Below are 22882 nucleotides of genomic sequence, written 5' to 3'. Positions count from 1 at the left end.
GTACCGCTATAACCTATGGAGTAGTGGACCAAGAGATTTATTCGCATCCATCTCACTCTATTTTCTTTCTCATCTGATCCTCTTGAACATAATCTACAGCCACTACCTTATTTATCACATTCAAAATGTATGCATAAAAATGTTAATTATGAATAAAAGGTCAATCCCTAATTTGTAAATGAACAATTTAGTTGCAGATCAGCATGTTCTACAAACAAGTATTGTCTATACAACGTTTTACAATGTTTACCAAATATTAGATTATGTATCATTCCGGCCTTACGCCAACAAAAGACTTTAGTAACAAGCCAAAGAGAAGAAAGCTACAATAGAGGTTATGTTATTCATGTTATGCCATATTTTTATATTATCAACTGTGCTATGATTATCTTAGGACCTTTTCTTGTGTGAACAGTTTTTCCTAGTCTAAATAGAATAAATTGTGTATACAGGTTGTTTTGAATATTACACCAATGTTTAGATAATACTGTAATGACTGACTATAAACTATATATTGATTATTGTTTTTATTTTCAGAAAGTTGTAAACTGTCTTGAGAAAGGCGCTGGTCGCCGAAACGCGTCGACACACAACTTACTCCTTTATGTTCACAAATTTTTATGTTATAATTAATGTATGTTTACTTTCCACGGAAGGTATATTTTTAACTATTGATTTATGATACATGTATTTTTTATGTGTTTGTAATAAACTTTTGCAACTAGCTGGAAACTGTTCTCTATTAGTGCTGGTCCTTTTTATATTGTTCAATATTTTAGAATTACCGCCTAGGTAGTTTGTTCCATTAATTTATTCCCTGACCTAGGGGCTGATTGTCATATGTTCTCACAGGGAACCCTTGTTGTTTACATGCATGTGTCATGTTCCACCTGCGGATCTAAATGCATACTAATCAATCATTCAGCAATAATTAGTACTGGCCCTGTCAGCAACTGTCACCATTTGCAAAACTAATGAACAACATATCTCAATACCTGCAGGAGCTTCCATTAAGGGGACAGTGCCTCAGGAAAGGCAGGTGGGGCATTTACAATACAGGGTATAGCACGTGGCCGTGGAGGTTCTGTAATATAAACCCCTCGATCTTCCTCGATCCCTGCCCATATTCTGCCCGAACGCTCTCTGTGACCAAAGGCCCTAGTGTATCGGTGAAGTAGCCTAACAAGAGCGCATAGTACTTGCACTTTCAATCTCAGTGGCCATAGATAACATTTTGTGGAGGAGGGGAAGAGAGGCATCATTTTGGGCACATCAATAATATTTGCTGATTTAAAAAAAGAAAAGGTGCTAAAAAGGTGAAAGTGCTGCCACTGTCAAGAAATGAAATACTGCTACCAATTAGTGTTTTGAATGAATCATCCTCCCAGTGGGCTAAGAGGGCACCCCCACTCCTTTGATTGATATAGTCATGGTAAATGATTACTTCCCTGGTAGCCCACACATTCATTCAAATAAGAGTGGAACAACTCATTTAGAAAAATTAAAACCCTAGCGCCTGTTAGCAAAGGATGGTCAGTAACTACAATCAGGGCCGGCGCTAGGCATGGGCAGCATGGGCGGCTGCCCAGGGCCCCGAGCTCAGCCCATCAACAGGGGGCCTCGCAAAAGTGTTTCCCTACCAGCCTCGCGCCTGTGGTGTGGTAATTCTCCCTCAGCCCCCCATTGGGGCCGCAAAGAAGTGTCTTGCCCCAGACCGCTCCCCTGCCAGGCAATGGTGGGTGGGGGCAGGTGGGAGTATGCCGGGCCGTCACTGAGGGAGTAGGTTTTTGGCTATGGGCAATTGACACCTTAGCCTCCATCTTAGCTGCCAAGGTTTCAAATTGCTATGTGTGAAAATTTCATAATTCAGTGTAATTATGAGTGTTTGTTTGTTTGTAAAGCTTTATTTCGACACTTTTGTCTTGAAGCCATATAACAATTTTAAAATACAATCATTTACAGATAAGAAAAGGTCATGATTACTAAAAAATACAATAACTACATCTGTGGTACACAAACAGCAGTATCATCAAGGATATATACGTTGTAATTGAAAATACATTACTAATTCACTATAAGTATGTGCATACAATATACAATTTAATAGTCAGTTACAGAACCAAATTTTAAAAGCGTATCTACTTTATATAAATAGTTAAAAAATGCCAGTAAATTAAAAACGTGTTTTAACTAATTTATAAGTTTTTTAGAATTGTTTAAAAAATTTTCCTTTATAGAAATCAGAACAATGGGGTATAACTCCCTATGTTTTAACCCCAAGTAATTATGAGTGACATTTCAACGACCATGAGTGATCCTTTCTAGTACGCAAAATCAAGCAACGATGATGAGGAAAACATATAAAATAACGTGGGACCCAGCCCAAACAGGGTGTGTGAAGACCCAACCGAGGCACGAAAACATCATGGACCTGCCTGGACATCTGTGTTGATGGGCAGGCCGGCAGAATCCTGTCTTCCAGCCTTTGGCGACTCGTACTGGGTCCCCTGGCTCCACCCTTGAAATTAATGATGCTGTTGTTTAGAGCATCAGTCTATCAAGGGCCTCTCTGCCACGTGGGACACAGCCCTAACAAACAACACACTCCTCCGGTGCCTACTGTTGCCGGGCGGGCGGGCCACCAGAAAAACAAAATATAGATTGCCAGCCTATGTGGTAGGCCCCCTCCCCGCTGGCAAACTCGGGGCCTCTGACATCACGTGAGTGACCTGGGCCAACTGGGAACGTGGACGGACCTATGTCAGAGAGGGCCCAACAACATGAACAGGTGTCATTTATATATACATTCGATCGGATCAATCCACCTATGTCACTCTACAGAGTAACAACTTTAAAGTAACACCGGCAGGAACGACTGCAGCTACCTGATGTGATTGTGCGCTGCACTGGCACCATCACTGTCTATCACAAACACACACAGGCTCACAGTGCCTGGTACTTACGGTCTTGGGCCATGGCCGTAGATGAGTCTGAGTCAGTACGGAGTCCGACTGTGGCGCATGCAGGCAGTGACTCTGGTCTGCTTAGTGTACATCTGAAGGGCTTTGCTTTGCTATTTCAAGGCATTACTACACACCTATTCTTGAATTACTTTAACAGCAGGCACTTGCTCACTTTGTGAAAGGAGAGGAGCGGCAATTCAGCATGGGGCGCCTCGTGGCCGCAGCGACTTCCGCCGCAAATGTCATCTGCTCGGGCATACTTCAGTGACTCCACTAGGGCGGAGCAGCGTCACCCCACTGCTTTCTCGCAGAGCGAGAAGCAGTAATATAAAATGCAAAAACTACTATTTTATGTTTCTGCTACTCACACTGCGAGAAAGCAGAAGTGTTTGGTTGGGGGCAGGCGGGTCTGCTTTAGGGCAGGGGAGGAGTGCCTTGCCCCCTGCTAAGGGCCCTGACTGTTTGGTCGGCCCTCCGGGACCGACCTAACCAGTCATGCACACTCTGGCCTTTATCCATGTAGGCACCAATGCACCCTACATGGAGAAAACGGCCTCCCCATAGGTGCCTGGCTGGTCGGCGTCCCAACCAATCACAATGCTGCCATTGGGGAGGGAGGCTGCCTGCTTCCTGTTCCTGCCAGAGGCAGGAAAGAAAGAGAGCAAGTCAGGAGCAGAGATGACACGAGACCTGGGAAGGTAAGTTTATTTAATTTTTTTAATAACCCCTGCGAGACCTCCCACCCGCGAGTCATGCTAGCCGCGACTGGATTTTACATGCAAATTAGAGGGGCCTCACATCTTCCCTTTCGCCCGGGGCCCCAGAAGTTCTAGGACCGGCCCTGACTACAATACTAGTGGCTACAGCCTCAAAACATGAGTGGATGGATTGATGGAGACCGACGAGGTAAGGGCAAAGGGATGTGTGGGGCAGTGGATATGGAATCAGATAAACCAAACGAAACATGTTCTGCTAGTTGATCAGGCGCTGAAAAGAACTGTGCGCAAACTGCTTCTCAAAGGTTGGAATCACTGGCTTGCCTTTCATGCCTCTGGCGTCGATAGCACTGTTATGGCTTAATTGCATGACACAATACCTATCAAAAAAGCACCAGAGGATGAATCGATTGGTGCCATGTCCGAAGTAAATAAAGGGAGGGCATTAGAATAGATGGGTGGATTATTTTATAAAATATATATCCTGCAATATTCTGGATACAATGCTGATGTGTTTGAGCTGATGTATCCCGTCAGCTCACTGCAGGCTGGGAGCAGGTTGTGCAAGTATTTTCAACAATTCCCGTTCTAGCTTCTTGCTTAACCGTCCCAAAAATATAAACCACATCCTTGCTTCTTGGACCTCTGGCCCTGTAACAAACCCCCACCCATCATTGTTTCTAGGGCTTTAAGTGGAGTAAAAAACTGGGGGTCTCAAAGAGGGGTGTCTGATGTAATTAAGGGTGTGGCTTAATGACACATAAGCTACAAATCTGTGCTTAGCATGGTGTCGCACCCAACTGGTATTTTGTTGCTTTTTGTCATTGCATTCAGATATATAATACAAGTAACATTAAATCTACAACAATCCAGGACTATTGGCTTTGTCAGTGGTTCTTAGAGGCATATGCTAAATAAGCAACAACTATGGCTTCGTTGTATAGAACACAGAAAATGCTTCTGTTCTGAAAAGGAGTCTGTTTGAAGGCAGTGAAGGGTGGCAGTGCTGCAGAGCTGAGATTTTTTTCCCACCGAAGATGAGGATAAAAATAGGGAGCTTGATAGGGACCCGTCCCAGCACCGGCTTCTCAGAACTGCCGGTGCAGAGCGCCGGCAGGACCCAGCCCATTTAAAGCCCTGCTTGCTTCTCAGATCGTCCTTTCCCTTTCCACTGACAGCTCCGGTGTGTCATAGTACTGCAAGCAGCGCTACATTGCTTCCTTCCTCAGTTGGCACTACAGAATTACCAACACTCACATAAACTGGCACCATCCATACTGGGAGTCCTGAATTATGACAACAGCCTCCTTGTTGGTGAAGTATTGTTTGACCGTGAGCAAATTACTTTATCTCCCTCTGCTCCAATCCACTTATCTGAAAACAACTAACACTTAGAATCCGACTGAACACCAGTAAGATGTGAATAAGTGGGCTGTTCTTTTTAGCCCAAAGGCCAACACATCTAATGATGGTTTCATTGGCTGTAGTAGAAAGGTGTATAGTGAATGGCGGCAGCCAGAGGACGTTGTCGGAGTTTAGGGAGGCGCTGCTCGCTTTCAGCAGGGTCCCAGGACGTGATCAAGATGGCTTTGTCAGCTGTGTGAGAGACCGTGACTCTGCGTTGGAATTTTACCGTCCGCCTGTTGAAGTGTGAGGAGAGGCGTACTTTGTTCAAAGGTGATTGAAAGGCTGCTGCAACAGGGGCTGGGACTGCGAGACCCAGGGTTCTGCGCAGGATCATCGTAGCGCACCTGGAGTCTCTTCCCGCCCCTGCTCCTCCCTGATTGTCTGACCTGCCCTTAAAACAGCTCGCGGCCCCCGCTTCGCGGGAGCCGCTCGTAGCTGTGTGAGAGACCGTGACTCTGCGTTGGAATTTTACCGTCCGCCTGTTGAAGTGTGAGGAGAGGCGTACTTTGTTCAAAGGTGATTGAAAGGCTGCTGCAACAGGGGCTGGGACTGCGAGACCCAGGGTTCTGCGCAGGATCATCGTAGCGCACCTGGAGTCTCTTCCCGCCCCTGCTCCTCCCTGATTGTCTGACCTGCCCTTAAAACAGCTCGCGGCCCCCGCTTCGCGGGTGCCGCTCGTAGCTGTGTGAGAGACCGTGACTCTGCGTTGGAATTTTACCGTCCGCCTGTTGAAGTGTGAGGAGAGGCGTACTTTGTTCAAAGGTGATTGAAAGGCTGCTGCAATAGGGGCTGGGACTGCGAGACCCAGGGTTCTGCGCAGGATCATCGTAGCGCACCTGGAGTCTCTTCCCGCCCCTGCTCCTCCCTGATTGTCTGACCTGCCCTTAAAACAGCTCGCGGCCCCTGCTTCGCGGGCGCCGCTCGTAGCTGTGTGAGAGACCGTGACTCTGCGTTGGAATTTTACCGTCCGCCTGTTGAAGTGTGAGGAGAGGCGTACTTTGTTCAAAGGTGATTGAAAGGCTGCTTCAACAGGGGCTGGGACTGCGAGACCCAGGGTTCTGCGCAGGATCATCGTAGCGCACCTGGAGTCTCTTCCCGCCCCTGCTCCTCCCTGATTGTCTGACCTGCCCTTAAAACAGCTCGCGGCCCCCGCGGAACTTTGTTCGACGCGATATATATTTAGTTGCTGTATTTTGTTCATTTCAGAAATCATTATTCTGCGCATCCATTTGTACCTGTTGTGCTTAGTGAAATATGCCTGCGAAAAAGCAAACTACTTCTAACAATACTATTGACAACTATCTTGTACATGTTGTAGAAAGAATCAATAGTGACAGGAGATCTTCCTTGGGATTAGATTCACCTAACCAATCTCCACTCATTGATATAGAGTTAGATGATCCTTTTGCGCATCAGATAAATAGTAGTTCAAATGTTGAAATACTTGATTCTCTTCCTGATACTATCATCATCCAGCCTAGTGGTATTGTCGCTGGTATTGAAGATACTAGTGTTAACGAAGCTTTGTTAGAGATATCCACCAGTAATGAGTCCCCAACCTCCCTTGCAGCACCCGTCCTAGTCCCGAGGATTAATGGGGAAAACCAAAAGGCTATGTCAAAACGGGAGGGTTTAAGGTCAGCCAAGAATAAAGTTGCAAACCTTCCGAGGAAATTATCAGAGGAAGAGGAGGCCGATCTGACTAGTGAGGCCTATGTTACACTTTCAAATGCCCAATTTAATAAACTATTGATCATGATGGAAACAAAAATTAAAGGTGCAGTTAAACCTCTGGTCAGTAAAATAGATAAGCTAACCTCTGAGGTCAATCGGCTAGAAGGCTTACTAGAAAAAACCCTGGGAGAAGTAGGTAAACTCCCAGAAACTGTTCTATCTAGGATCGAGTCTACTCTGAGCAAACCAGCCACTGTAGTAAATAGTGGATTTATCCCTACCCCTGCATTGAATCCCCCAATGGCAGCCCACATTAACTTCCCTGGTGGTGTTTCAGATGCTACGATTCCAGCTCCCGTTGCTGCTGATCCAATCACTGAGAAAGGGACTTTTGAGCTTGTAGTTGAAGCTTCCCCATTGGTTCTTGTCCTTGCTAACGTCCCTCCCTTGGCCCAAGGTGAACACGAAACAACATCTTCTTTAATGAATAAATCTCTATCATGGCTGACCAACAACATGGTAATCTCCCCATGGGGAAAGCAGCAACTGTCGGAAGAGCTTGTAAACGCGAGAAGGGTTCAGTGGATTGGGGACAGGGTCAAAAAGTTTAAGGGGGAGTGTGCTGTCCTTCACTTTTCAGACCCTGGGGTTTTGCCTAATATCTTGCCCAACATCTTACCACCACAGCGGAGATCAACCTCAATAGTTCCACTGACTTTGGATTTTTTCTACCCTAGGAAGGGAAGTGGTCCGAATTCAAGTATTTTAAGAACAAAATGGAACATTGTGACCAAGAGGGGGAGGAAGGATACTGCCTCTGCAGAGTGGGGCTTGGGGTTGGAAAATCGTTTCTCTGCATTTTCAAACTTGGATGCCTGTGATTGACAACCACCTAGCTGTAACTCTATGCTACTAATTGATTGCGATGTAAGCACCATTGGGGAGGCCAGCTACTTAATTAAAGATCGAACCAAGGGGTCCCCCTTCGCAGCTCCAGCTGGTCCAACCAACGAAAATGTTAACTGTAATGATATTGTTGAAAGTATGACGCATGAGATTGTTACAGGCCCGAGTTCTGTCATGGTAACTAACACGGGGAATCTTTTGTCTTGGAATGTGGCTGGCCTATGTTCCAAGTTGGATTGTGCTGATTGGTTTGGATTTATTAATAAGTACGATCTTTGTATCTTCCAAGAGACTTGGGCCTGTGACCCTGTTTTTGCCTTGGGGTACATAAATGTTCATGTCCCTGCTACTAAGGGCCCTAAAGGGCGTCCGTTGGGGGGACTTACCATATGGGTCAGGCAGTCCTTAAAAACTGTAGTAAAATGTGTGGAGCTTGACCAAAAAGATATCCAGCTCATCAGACTCACTAGTGATCTACCCATCTCCATAGACATTTATAATATCTATGCTAGAGGCGGAAACAAAGGTAAATCAGAGGTTCTCTTGAGCCTGTTTAATCTCCTTGAGATACATTCTGCAGGGAAAAATATACTTATTGCAGGCGATCTAAATCGCACTTTTGAACCTCTCATCACTGGTGATACCCCTTTTGGGGAAGAGGAAGATAAGCTATGGGATATCCCCACATTAGATACTCCTCCGATAACTCGCTGGACGGCTGACATACTAGGCTTAAATGCAATGTGCCTGGAGTACGGGCTCCGAGCTTTGAATGGTCGAACCAAGTCAGATCGAGTCCCTGCCATGACTTTTAACAACGGGCGAAACAAAAGCCGCATTGATTATGTCATCTGTAGCATATCTATATGGTCATCTGTTAGCGACATGGTGGTAACAGCAAGGCCAGAAAGCGACCATGACCCTTTATGTGTCTCTCACAATTGGTGGCTGTCTAAAGTTATTGCATCGACCCCTTGTGACCAACCTTTGCCTCCGACGATTGTTCCAACTAATGATATGCGCAGGTTAAGGTGGTCAGGTGTCAGGACAGACCAGCAGGTCATTGAAAAAATAGGAGCAGCAACAGACAAGGCCATAGCGGCCTTGGAGTGCGTAGCTGGGACTTCACAGGGCTATGAAGACATAACTAAAGCACATGTGACTCTCTTTAACGAAGTTAAAAGTTATTTTTTAAAACCTGTACATAACAAGAGGGTCTGTGCATATAGAGCTACAAAGTGGTATAATCATGACTGTAGGGCGGCAAGATCTAACCTAGGAGTTGCTATTAAGAGCAATAACCTGGGTGAGATTCGATCTGCTAGGAAGCATTATAAAAATTGTATTGCTAGGGCAAAAAGAGAATGGGACGAAGCCCACTGGCAGAAGCTGAAATGCGCAAGTGATCGCAAACACTCTAGACTATTTTGGCACATTGTCAAATGGGGTCACGAAAGGTCTGCAGAAGCTAGTAATAACAATGTTCCTCATGATGCATGGGTCAAATTTTTTAGTGAACAGTACTCTAATAGGGACGAGTTCGTTAAGAGTACTTGCCCAACTTATCTGTTTGCAGATGACGACATCTTTGCCCAGAGTGAAGTACTGTTTGCCCTGAAATCCGTTCACAGTGGCCGAGCTCCAGGCATTGATGGGGTCCCTGCGGATGTTTTCTTAAATGACACCGATAGGTGGAGTAAATACATCTGTTTACTACTAAATCATATTGCCAAGGGTGCTGAAATCCCGGTATCATGGCTGGGTGCTGTCATTATTCCTGTATATAAAAAGGGAGATCGTGCCCAACCTTGTAATTACCGCCCTATCAGCTTAATTGACACTGTTCAAAAGGTTGTGGGGCGAGTGATTATTAACAATTTGCTTGACTGGGCAGAGGACCAGAACGTTCTATCTCCTTTCCAGGCTGGGTTTCGCAGAGCAACCAGCACTGTGGACCAGGTCTTCCGTTTTCAACTGATTCAGTGGAGGACTGTGGTACTGGGTGGAGGTAGTCTTTATGCAGCATTCGTTAACCTGCGGGCTGCATTCGACCTGGTACCAAGGGTAAAATTGTGGGACATGCTGGCAGCTCTGGGGGTCCCAGGGACCCTGCTGACCTTGATCATGAGACTCCCTGAAGGTACTTACGCTAAAATCCAATGGGGGTGGCTATGGAAATGACACTGTTGAATTTCCTGTTGAGCGAGGGGTTAGACAGGGATGCTCAATGGCACCAACATTGTTTACCCTTTTTATCAATGGCATTGTTTCCCGCATGCAATCTCAGGCTGTGGATGCTCCCTCTCTCGCAGGTGTAAAAGTTCCTATTTTAATATTTGCCGACGACACCTTAATTTTATCTAAATCCCCTAGCGGTCTGCAAAAAGCACTGGTAATTTTTTATAAGTTTTGTGGTGATCACGGCTTGGAGGTGAACGCTTCTAAAACAAAACTCATGGTTTTTAATCCTCATAGAAATTTTAAATCCAAAATATCCATGAGTGGGCGCTACCTTGAAGTAGTAAATTCCTTTACTTACCTGGGGATTCACATTTCTAATGACAATAGATGGAACCAACATCTAAACATTGCAGTATTGAGACATAAGCAATTGGCTGGCACCATCGTTAAGGAACACAGTAAATCGTTGACCAAACCGATTAAACCACCCTTGATCATATACGAGGCTAAGGCAATAGGGTCAGCATTGTACGGGGCTGAGTTGTGGGGGCAAGAGAACCTGCAGGAGTTACAAACATCGGAGAATAACTTCCTAAGGAAACTTACAGGCACCCCACAGAGCAGTCCGCTTTTGCCTCTGAGATATGAGCTTGGCAGGAAAGAAATCTCGGCAATGGGTAAACTACGTCCGATATTATATTGGCGTAGAATTTGGACCACCCCTGAGCTTTCACATTACGCAGAAGGGTTTGCTGATGTTATCAAAGCGGACCGATTTAACAAAATTAGATGGTTTAAATCACTAAAATTAGCATTATGTGAACTAGGATTAAATGTATTGTGGTCTGACCCAGCCGGGTCATCCTTCCCCTCTAAGTCAACCTTAAAAAACTTATTTTGGGAACGGGTTGAAAACAGGAGTTTGCTTAACACTAACAATGGGTCCATGACTACTGCTTTCCTTGAGGCTAAGCTGTTTCCTATGTATGAATTGTACTGGGATTATATATCGAAACCCATGGATAGGAAACTGTTTTTCCAACTGAGGGCTGGTTCTCTCCCTCTCCGCAACTTAACATCAAAGTGGAGAGATGAAGGTCCAGCTACTTCCCCAGTATGTGGGGAAGGAAAGGAAACGCTTGGACACTTTTTGTTCTCCTGTCACGTATATTCCGCTCCTAGACGTGTTTGGTTGGCACCTATGTGTAGAAACCTGGGTACTAAAAGTAGTATGGTAGCTTTGCGTATTGTAAAATCCACCTCCTTAACCTGGATTATAATAGCGACTGCAAAGTATTTGTGGTGGGCGTGGGTAATTAGGCAGAGATTGCTAGTAGGGTAACTACTCTCTGCTTAGTTGATCAGAGACTGCTAGATTATCTATTCTCTGTTCCGTCCCACGCGATGTGTCTTTTCGGACGGAAATTTTTATTGACTTTTAATAGTGAAATTGGATTTGTTTTTTAACCTGACTCTTATTATATGAACTTTACATCTGTGATTTTATGAATTATGCTGAAATGTAATTGTATCTTTTAATGTTCATCGTGCTTATGATATATTCGATCTCTGTAATTTAATTGTATTTTATTTATGTGTTTGCAAGTCTGCTTTTATGAGTAATACTCGAATAAAGCACTTTGAATGAATGAATGTATAGTGTACTCCAATATTAGGCGTATCGCCAGAGAGACTGCGGAGGAGGGCTTGCGGCCCCGTCCACCACCGCCCTCGCTCATCAGTGCTGCTCTCGTCCATCAGAGAGTGGTATCCCTTTACAAATAGTCACTCTTGTCATCACACCCACTTCCATTCTTACTTTTAATATTTTGGAATGCTACCGACAAGACCAATGCAGCTGGAAATATAGATCTTTGGGATTGAGCCCTTGCTGAGAGATCTCTACATAACCCCAGTTCACAGGCCTGAACCCCAACAGGGGAGACACTGGCTTTCATCTTTCAGAGGCTGATACAATGAACATCTGCACTTCACAGGCGCAAACGGGTACTCTAAATAGTGAGTACTTCACTTGCATTTATCCATTTAGAGCACTGAGCAACACCCTTTTCAGTGTACCAGGTAGCGCTAAAGCTCTAGTCTCAGGCACTATATATGTGGCATATTACAGTAGAGCCCCCACATGCTAACCTGCACCATACCTTTGTATTCCAGAGCTGCACCCTTTCCTCAGCAGGAGTGTTCTCTTTCGCATGATGGAGGACTGCTCCTTCCCTGTGTAGGTATCAACTTCGGAGTCCATGGTGAGCCGAGGACACCCCTCACGTGGAATAAATATCCTGTCCGCAGATGAAGTTAGAGGGTATTCCCACCTGTATTTGCTGTAAAGTGTGCAGCTCGACTGAGGCAAAAGCAGTGGGAGCATCAGGGAGGTTTTATTTGTTGCTTTAGAATTGGAGTAGTGTCTTCGTAGGTGTTCATGCTCCGAGGTATATTTCCAGTTTGCCCCCAATATAATAACAAAGGAAGGACAACCATCCGGCATATGAAACCCTGTGCAGCTAGGGACAGCGACAAAGGACTAGGCTTAGGGTTATGAAGACAGAGAAAAAGGACAGTGAGTAGTCCTAATTATTCCTGTGTGTTGGACGGACGTTCTGCTGGAATTGGTTAAGTGTGAGAAAGAGACCTGAACCGCAGGGAAGTGGAATAACAAGCAACAACTTTAGACAGTATTGCCGTTAAAAACAAGAGTTCGGGGCAGACAAAAAGAAAAATATTTACATTTAATGCTCAGTCGGCGCTTATCTGCAGCACGCACAAAATGCCAAAAAGCACTCTCTTCGGGCCTAACTTACAAACAGCGTGAAACGCCGCTTTCGTTTCTGTTGCCGACGCCAGGTATAAACAACATTAAAACTGAAATGACCAGACTGGAGAAGGGAGGAGAGGCTATCACAAAGTAGAACAATGTGATGGACGAAGAAAATATCCTCTTAGTGAAATCGCCTGGGAGAGAGCGAAGGAAACAAAGGCGGGGCATTTAAAGAAATGCACCAGTAGCAAGCAGACATTTTTAAATGGCACAGATACCAACCAATGGCAATTGGTGGATGTGCCAAAAGCCAACAGAAGGGATACATCAGGTCTTGCAGACCGCGCATGCACTGTCGAGGCACGGCCTAAAAAAGTAAGGGAACTGTGTTGGTGTGCACTATGGGTGTGGGGCGAGTAAGCATAGGGGAGGGGTCAAAGGGGTGGCTAAAAAAAAAAAAATATTCTGTAACTATTTTCAATCTTCCACCTTCAAGTATGTACATATAAAACAACACACTGCTTAAATGTTAAGCAAATGCAAGTTAAGTTAATCAGTGGGAAATGCACTATCATAGTTTTTGAAACATCTACTAGAGGTCTGTGTCTGTAACCAGAAAGCCACAGAATTGAATTCTGGAGCGAGCAGTGGAGAATAGTTAGGGACGTTAAACAGGACTCTGCAGCCCCTTTAGTGCAGGGCCCTGTGTTACGGGCATTTAAAAAAGCACACACTTCACAGCTCAGCTGATAAATCCTTTCCAATACCACTCAAAAACAATAAATCTGTGTCATCAGGAAGTGTAAAGTGATTCCATTAATTAAAGTCAAAACCAGCATCTGAGTGCCTTTTATATGTGCAGATTGACCCGTTGTGCACATTTACACTTCTTTCATGTAATCAGGTACCCTGGCAAGAAGGCTTGATTAGCTGCCTGCCTGCCTTCGGTTTCACAGCACAGAAGACTCACCACCTTACACTCAGCTGAAGCATTTCAGCTCTCGAAATTACCCATCCCAGGACGGTTATGTTTTCACAGACAGTAGGGGAACTGTTTTCCTTAAATTAAAAAAGAATGCACACCTTGTACCTCTCTGATCCTGCCCACTTCGGCCACTGGTTTAGGTACTCAATAACTCATTGTGCTTGCACTCTGACCTAAATCCTTTTAAAAAAAACACACACAATCGCAACAGTCTTATGCAATATAAATCAAACGAATAAACAAGCAATAAAGAAAAATATTCCTGCGTAAATATGACAAGAATGTGCTTGCAATTAAAGATAAATAAAAAGTTAAACATAGTAACAAGTGGCCATCTTGGAACAGTAGTTTGTATAGTGATTATTTGCTGCACTAATTGACGATGCTGATTTATTCCTTCGAAATGTGAAAGTTGTTGGACACGGGCCTTTCTGCAGGGTAATCCCCAGACTTTTTGACTTCACTCCTCCATTTTTACTGAATTCGTTTTTGCTGGCTTTTAGGATCTGCACACTTTACCAGTGCTATCTAGTGCTAACATGGTCTCTCCTTAAACCACATTAGATTACTTATACCCATTTGGCATATTCAATGTAATTAGTGCTAACACATTCTCTCCTTAAACCATGTTAGATTGGCTTATACCCAAATGGCATATTCAATTTAATTGTAAGTCCCTAGTAAAGTGGCACTACCTGCACCTAGGACCAGTATAATAAATGCTATTAGTGGGCTTGCCGCTCTGACTGTGAGACTCACTTTCAACATGTCTCAGGCCTGCCAATGCAGCCTGTGTGTATGCATTTTAAAGTGCTATTTTGGCCTGACAAATTAAACCTTTTGCTAGGCCAAAACCTTTGTTTTTCATAAATGTAAGTTACCCTTAAGTTGAGCCCTGGACAGACCCCATGGTCAGGGTGCAGTTTATTTAAAAAAGTTGGACATGCGCTTTTGAGGTTTACCTGTACAAACTCTTAAATTCGTTTTCCACTGCTGCAAGGTGTATTTCTTTCATAGAATACATTTGGAATTATCTTATAACATTTTTTAAGTGTTATTTCCATATAGGAACAGGTAACCCATTTATGTTTAGTGTCGCAATTTTGTAATGAAAAATATTAGTTTATGGTGATACTAGATTTTAAATTACAACCTTGAAAATGACACTTTTAGAAAGCTGACACTTTCTTGCCTTTGCCATTTGGTGTCTGCACCCTGTCTCTGGGTCATATGACTGGGTGTAGTTGACAGTTGGGCTTTGTGTATGACTCTTAAACAGCCACACCCAATGGGAAACTTAGATGTGACTTAATGGATCATTACTGCTATTAAGGGAGGGACAAGTTGAGCCCAGCCTCACTTATACTTGAATATACTGCGTACAGTCTCTACACAAAGGACTGCATACCCCCTGTAGTTAGTCTGGAGCCAAGACCAGGAAGGCCGAAGAGCGTCTGTGCACTACAAAGGCATGCCTCTAGAAGATCATCCCCACTTTAAGGGCACAGATGGGTATAAATACTGGACTTCAGACACCACCAATTCAGTACACATCTGGACCTGTTGATACTCCGCCAGCAAGAAGGAATGATGTGCTGCTACAAGGACTACCATTCTGCTGGACTGCTGTCCTGAAGGAGTGCTGCCCTGCTCTGCTCTGCTATCCTGCTGCCTGTTTCCTTCTTGCCTTCGTGTAAAAGACTGGACCTGCATCACTCGAATCTATCACCCAGAGTGACTCTAATGGCTATTTGGCTGGCATCCTGATCTAAAGCCTCAGGGATACAACAGGCTTTCAACAACCTTGCATCTGCACCTGGACTCTCATCTGTGAGCCTACCCTGAAAAGTGGTGCCACCCCAGTCCTGAATCCTTGGAAGAAGGCTTAAGGTGCTCTGCCAGCCTCTGTGGACCTAGTGGAACCAACGCATCTCCTCTGTTGCACGGTGCAAATCCGAGCAGTACTTATGCATCACCAGTGCTGCATGGATTAGGCACATCTCAAAGATCCACAATGCAGCTCTTCGGGAATGATGCATCACCATGACTGCGTGATGCAATCCTGGTGGGCCCTCGCATCTCTTGTAAACGGGAGCCTTGACGACAATGCCAGCTTCTGCATCGCAGCTTCGCATCTCTTCGGGACAGAAGCATCACCCCAACTGCGCACCGTATCCTCGATGTGGGACTTCACATCGCAAGCCCGTCAATGGGATCCTTGACTATGCAGGCCCTCGCATCACAGCCCCACCACATCTCGGAATCAACGCATTGCCTTGGATGTGTAACACATCTTTACGCAGATCTACTTTATTCAGCGGGAATAACTGGATCCCCGTAGTAGGCACGTGCTCAATCTCGGTCGACACGAACGTTTGACTTTGTGATGGTCTTGCATTACCAGATATCCACAGTTTATTTATTTATTTAGATAGTTTTTTTATAGGGTGAACTTGAGCCTTGCGGGTATCAGATCACTTTACAGATTTCCAGAGAGCCGCACAGTGATAGTAAGAAAATCAATATCAATGTATAGGTGTCAACCAGGGAGGAGAGGAAATTCTTTACAAGGTTTGTAGAGTAGAGTGGAAACATCAATAAAAGCTAACAATAACATTAAGTAAAAACTATAGTAATAGGCAATGGTAATAAAAAGGAGGCTAGAGTTCTAACTGAATACGTTGAGAACCAAGAGATCGCCGGTGAATGTAGTCAAGAGTATGGTGGAGGGAAGAAGGGTATCCTGGAATCTAGGGAAGGAATTTGTTCATAAGGAGTACTTTGACTTCTTTCTTCAGGGAAATAGTTGAGGAATTCATTCAGACTTCAGGGGCCAAGGTGTTCCGAATTCTCGGGCCATCCCAGAAAAGGATGGGTTGTATGTTTTCTTCTTGAGGAATCTCTGTGGTTTCAAGAGAAGGGTGTTGGAGCATCTGGAGCCGCCATAAAGTATGAGCTTTTGAGTAAGATACCGGGGGGGGGGGGGGTTGAAGTGGAAGGCGTTATGTTTTATGTATACAATTTTTAGCTGACCTTTTCCAGAGTGTAGGTTTCGTTGGTTGGGCTGTGTTGGTTATCATTGCTTGCATGATGAGGAATGTGCTGCAGTGGTGGTCGGTCCAATCAAAGCGGAGGATAGATTTCAATTTAATTGGGTTTTGCAATGATGAGATGTAGGGATGATCCTTTGTAATGTGTGGGCCTGTCGCAGAACTGAGTCAGATTAAGGTCAGCAAGGAAGGTTTTGGAACTGTTAACTGAAGGATCATTTAGGTAATTCCAGTGGAGGTTGAAGTCTCCCAGGAAGAGAGGGGGGTGGCAATGGGTGTGCAGAAATGGGGTAAGAGAATGTAAATTGAGGAAGTTTGCCCGTTATAGGCAAAGGTAGGACATAATAGTTGGGTACGTTTTACTTATAAGTGAGGCATCAAGGGTGGGTAGAGACATATGAAGGTTTTGATAAGTGTGTGAGCAAGCTAAAGTAATGGGTAAATAGAGCCCTTAAGGATGGAGAGGATCCTAATTGACCATTTATATGTGGCAGTCTCAGAGAAGGCTCAGTCATATAGGTTGAGTTGCTGTAGACCTTCTTTCATTTCTTTGGTGGTGGTGGTTCTCCAGCGTGAGAGGCAGAGCAGGGGATTTCCAGACAGCTACTGTGTCAAGGGGTGCGAGGTGCAATTTGAGTGGATGAGTAAACGACCAGCATTAAGTTGGGAGTAATGTCCGTAGGAATTTGTGAACTTACTAGAACCATTAGAAAATGGCCATCCTATGAGAGAGAGAGAGAGAGAGAGAGAGAGAACGAGAGAGAGAAAAATAGAAAGTTGAGAGTGGGTGTTCATTGCAGTCTTTCTTTACCATTTGGCTGTTGAGGGGCATGAGTCCTACGTCAATTGCTACATTACTGTTACAGTTATGGTCGCCATTTTGTTGCTGGGGCTGTGGAAAAGACGAGAGAAAGAATTGCAAAATGGAGGAGGGTCAGACAGAGTGCGATCCCAAACGAACGACGTGCCCCCACAATGGGCTTCCCAGAACAGCAGTCCCATATGTCTAAGGCTTGCAGGTGCTGGCCAAGAACGAGCTAGAGTCAGGGCTCGGGAAACTTTCAAGCCTGCAAGGCTCCTTCCTCCTCCCAACATCAGAGGGCAATAAGGAGGCTAGACAGAGCAATACACTGGGTCACCATCAATGCCCCGGACACAGAAGGGGCCGTGACGCACTGAAGTGTCGATCAGCAGCTCAGAAGGAGGGGAGTAGCCCAAGACAGTGACGTTTTGGGAGCGGGCCATCTCTACATCGTGATAAGCAGATATAAACATGGTTTGGCCGAGGGGGGACGCCAGGCCATGGGGAAGGTTCAAGGTGACTCCTGAGAGGGGTACAGGCCCGCCGAAGAAATGTATTTGTTTGCGAGAGACTGCGCCCATCAGCTGGAACCACGTCAGCGCCCATCAGCTGGGACCACGTCCAGACCCAGCTATATCACCGCAGCGGGGGCCCCCGTACCCAGCAAGCCAGAGCAGCTGTGCACTCACCGACAGAGGACGAATAAGGATTCTCAAATGGAAATCATACATACTGATGACGTTAAAGGGGGTAGCAAACACCAAAACACTTGCTTACTGTGGTAATCAGTGTGATTTTATGTAACAAATTTCCACACTACAGGTTTTAACACAGTTCAATAACAATCCACGCTTAAAGACCTGTTCAATTTAACATATGTTTTCCACTACAAATAAGTCAGCTACAATGCCTTTGTCATAGCTATTTGTAATAAACAGAATAGACATAAGGTATTTGACATAACATTTTGCATTAAACAATTAGGTTCCTAAACAGCATAACAAGGATTTTCATGGTGCAAATCTAGCAAGAGGATTTGTCAGAGTGGTCATCAAGACCAAAACCCATGACTCCTGTGGTAAATTGTGAGGTTACATACAACAAAATATATGTATACTGGCATGACCACAGTATAATAAGGGTCGATCTACTGGCTTTAAAGCATGCTTTTCACAAAAAGGATGCCGGGCCTACTGCCCTTGTCATTACCTTTCATAGTAAAGAGATCAGGCATTTGGCATCAGACATCGGTTTTCTCAATTAATCAGGCCTGTAGCCTTGTCTTGGTTTGTCACAATAACCAATTTAGGCTTACTGTATTGAGCATAACCTTTACCATTAGACTATAGCCATAAAATCAAAATATGTACAAAATGTCAGCTGGCAAAACAATGCACAAGTTTTCTTATGTGGGTGAAAGAGGAATTCTCAAAGCGCAAATCTTACACCAATAGGTTTTGTCAGAGAACATAATACAACACCAAAATCTTTGCCTACTACGGGAATGCATTTCCTTGTAACAAAATACCTGTGTATTGGCTTTAATATAGTATGTTTATAGTTCACCCTTCCAGGCTATTGGCTTTAACATATGATTTCCACAAAAAAGAAGTCAGGACTATTGCCTTTGTCGTAGCTTTAAACAAAAAAAGCCCAACCCTATGGTGTCTCACAAATGGCATCATTGACTTGGCATCATAACAAACGTACACACCCTTTTTCGTGGAAGTACACGTCTACCTATTCCAAATCTGTAGTGGAGTAAATTAACATGTAGATGGAGCCAGAGCCCCGCTCTAGGAATGCCTCCTAAAGCTAGTTTGCTGCTGATCACAAAGTCAGGCAATGGCCCTGCTGTCAAGCCAGCCATAACAAGGTTGAACATAAACGAGGCAACACATTCAAAGTGGCAGTGATTACCTGGCGGCCCAGCTCCTGCAGGACCTCTTCAATGACGCTCTTAGTTGTGCTCTCCTTATGTATTCGAATTGAAATGTAAGCGACGCCAACCCTAAGGTAAGGAATAAAAGGAAATGCATCAGGAAACCGGCATCACATGATCTGCTTATGGTACATATAACAAATGTGTCACGGGCCTCTGTCACGGCCATAGTTGCCTTGCAACATCCTGCAGGGGGCAGCACAGAGCCTGACAGCTGCGGGGAAAATGAGCTGAGGAATCACCTACCAATATTATTAGGGGGGACATATGGTACAGAGACATGGGTTGTTCTAATCTGCCCATGCGCCTCCTGCCTGTTGTGATCCCACAGTTCCTAGTTGACCACTATCTGTTCACACTTAGGAGCAAGGTCTTAGGTCATAAATGACATTAGGCAATTCATCAAATATGGTTGTTATTGTCAACGTCAGCCAGCGTGGTTATCCAGTTCAACTTAGCAAAGACATCCTGAAGATACCACTGGGTGCCTATCAGTGAGTGCAGGGGTACATTCACAAGTAGGTAATGCCAAAAATGGGAAATGGAAAGACAGACAGGGACCTTCTGTGAAATAAGATCAAACAAAAGTCTGCCACACAATCACATGAAGAGAGAAAGAAGAATCAGATGTAGGACAGCGAAGGGAACGTGGGGTCTAACAATAAATCACTGAATTCCATTTCAAGAACTTGACTCCTTCCTTGGTGTGATCTTCGTTTCTCAGATGCCAAAGCAGCGGTGGATATAAACACACAAACAAGAACCTGGAATGTCAGAGTGGCCCCTTCTGGTCACCTCACTACAGAGAATTCCAGATGCACCAAACCCAACTGCCAACGAAGCTGAACACTGGAATCCCTAGGCGCATACACCACGTGATGCTGAGGGACACATATATGCCAGACTCCAAATAACCATCCAAATACGATTTTTAGCAGATAATTCACAGAACGCAGAAACGAGGAGTAATTATGATGCACGTTAAAATAGAGTATTTACCTCTAACGTCTGTAAACACCCCTTACAAAAATGGCATCTGCAATGAACAGCAAGTTCCTCCAGTTTTGGATGGTTGTCCACCCATGACAGTACAACTAATGGGCAACCTTTTTTTTGGATTACTGGAACTTTGAGCATTGTGTCTGATCGTTCAGTTTCACGCAGAGGGGTGAATGCCCGTGGGGAGGAGTCTCAAATCAGAGGAAGACCTCTTTTCCGGTAATCAGCAGAACGTGGATGGTCAATGCGGAGACTACACGCGGGAACTTGAGATTGAAAAGCTGAATTTCGTTACTGGTGTGGCCCCCGTGGACAATGGGTGAAGCTAGTTAGCGTTACTCAGAGTCAAACATTGACTCCAGGCTTTCTGTTAAGGGGCACTACAGGGCATGAAATGCAATTAGGACACTTGGAATAGAGAAAAACATATGGGAAATATGTCACCTACACATCACACGCAACAGGCTCCTGGAAGCGAAGGTTGAAAATGTTCTGGTTTCTAGTGCACTACTGAAAGTCTTGGAATACATTAGAGGTGGGTTCTTCAACAAATTAACAGCAAGAGCTGAGCTAAGGGTTGGTTCTGGCCCCAAGAGCCCATGCACAAGTCTGGCCTTGAAAATATTTGGCCTGTCAATCATTCAACACAGATGATGTTCGATTATGATAACGTGTTTTCAAAATTCAATCTAGTGTATTTCTATAACATAAAAATAATTTGATTTATTTACAGTTAGAGTTTTTAAACATGAACTGAGAAACATTCCTGCACGCACCCTGTTGACAATGCTATAATTGAACTAGGAGGCTCGTCGGGTTATGTGTACCCTATTTGAGACCTTGATTCCTACTACAGATGGAGCAATACTGCAAGCTAATAAATCCAACACAAGAGGTTTTGTATAAGGCACATGCATCACTCAAGTATTTGAAGGTGCTCTCACATGCAATCATGATCAAAAAGGAGGCTTGGGGGGGAGGAGCTACGCTGCGAAGCAAGATGGCCGCATAAGCTCCCGGCTCCGCTGACCTCCGCCGGCAGCTCGGATATCCTGCTTTCTATCCTTTCCTCACGCCGGACTCCCGTGCATATGAAGTGCTCCTGACTCCTGCGGTGCAATCCGGGAATTCCCTACTTACCGGGTGACGAAGATATGTCGTGTTTTCTTTTCGGCCTACTTCAGGGCTGAAGCCGGGGCCTCGATTTCTAGCCCATCCGGGTTAGAGTTGATCAACATCGGCTGTGGGACCAGGGCTGCGTCCGGTCTTCCGAACTCGGATCATACTTGCATTTACGATTGGCTACTCAGTAACCGGCTTAAGCTAAAGACACGGTACAGTGGCGCAAGTGACACATCGGTAGCCGCAGTCGGGGGTCCGATGCCCGGAGACCCTGCTGGGGGGGCCGGGGTTGACGGGTTTGGGCCCCGCGGGCGGCGAAAGTGTCAATATTGCCAGTTTCGAGAGCGCCCACTGTTGTCATCGGCTCCGTGTGTGCCTGGTGCCTCGGAGTTGTCCTCTCCGGGGTTCGAGTCCTGCTTCGTCGCTTCGTGAGAGGGGATGGAGGGGACGGACGGCACACCAACGTTGAGGTTCGTAATGGCCGCCATTGGGGCGCTCCACTATCAACTCACCGTCATGTACCATCAGTTGTCTGTAACGCTGGACAACGTCTGTCTGAGACCGGACGACGACACTCTGACATGCTATCAGCAAACTGTGGTTCCCGTGGAGTACTCTGCCTACCATTTTGAGGTCCCCGTGCGGAGGCCTGATTCAGCCCGCTTTGACGACTTTGGCTTCACAGATGGCGCACCTATGATCATCGTCAGCTTTCCCTGCTCGAACCCTGCTCGGTGGAACATTGTTGCTAAAGGTTTTGATCGCCACAAACAGTTCTTCAGTGACTATCGGAGAAGTTTGCCATTCTTCTTCACTCTTCCTTGCCGGTTTTGTGGATGTTGCGCACTTGTATCCTGCCTCCGATCCGATTTCATTGACTTGAACTTTTATGTACGCTTCAATTTCCTCATGGTGACTGTGGCCTGGGCGACAAGGGCTCTCGTAAAGACCCGTACTGGCCAGGGTTGACTTTGATTTTTAGGGTTTGCTAATTTACGTGATGTGTGCCGGGATTGTACCTTATAGTGTAACGGGAGTCGGGTGGTTTTGCTGATGTCCTCCCCAGACTGGGGTTTAATACTTTGCTTCAAACAGTGGATAATACGTCTTGGGGAGGTCGCTGATGGCGGGGGGTATAGGGGCCCGGGAGTGTGTTTTTTTTTGTTCTCCTCCTCCACTTTTCTTTTCCTTCCTTTAGGGCGAGTTCCAGGGCGATAGGCACGCTGTTAGTGGGATAGGCCGTAGCTATTACAGGGGTGCAGGGTGGGGGGATACGGGGGGGTTTGTTATTTTAGTTTGTTTTGTTCTATGGTCCCTTTCTTTTCCTTTCTTTCTTTTCAGGGTGGTTGGCTGTTTATC

General features: G+C 45.2%; 1 protein-coding gene across 1 annotated transcript in view; it reads right to left on the bottom strand.

The window, feature by feature from the left end:
* The window catches only part of DGKQ (diacylglycerol kinase theta), a 1501752-nt gene that overhangs the window by 270095 nt on the left and 1208775 nt on the right, over positions 1 to 22882 (bottom strand). Inside the window, exon 10 of the mRNA XM_078676348.1 lies at positions 19381 to 19471. Within this exon, the coding sequence (XP_078532474.1) occupies positions 19381 to 19471 (91 nt within the window). The remainder of the gene's footprint in view (positions 1 to 19380; positions 19472 to 22882) is intronic.

This window comes from Lissotriton helveticus, chromosome 2_1 (genome assembly GCF_964261635.1).
Source record: "Lissotriton helveticus chromosome 2_1, aLisHel1.1, whole genome shotgun sequence".
Classification (NCBI taxonomy): Eukaryota; Metazoa; Chordata; class Amphibia; order Caudata; family Salamandridae; genus Lissotriton; species Lissotriton helveticus.
This window is presented reverse-complemented; position numbering and strand designations above follow the sequence as displayed.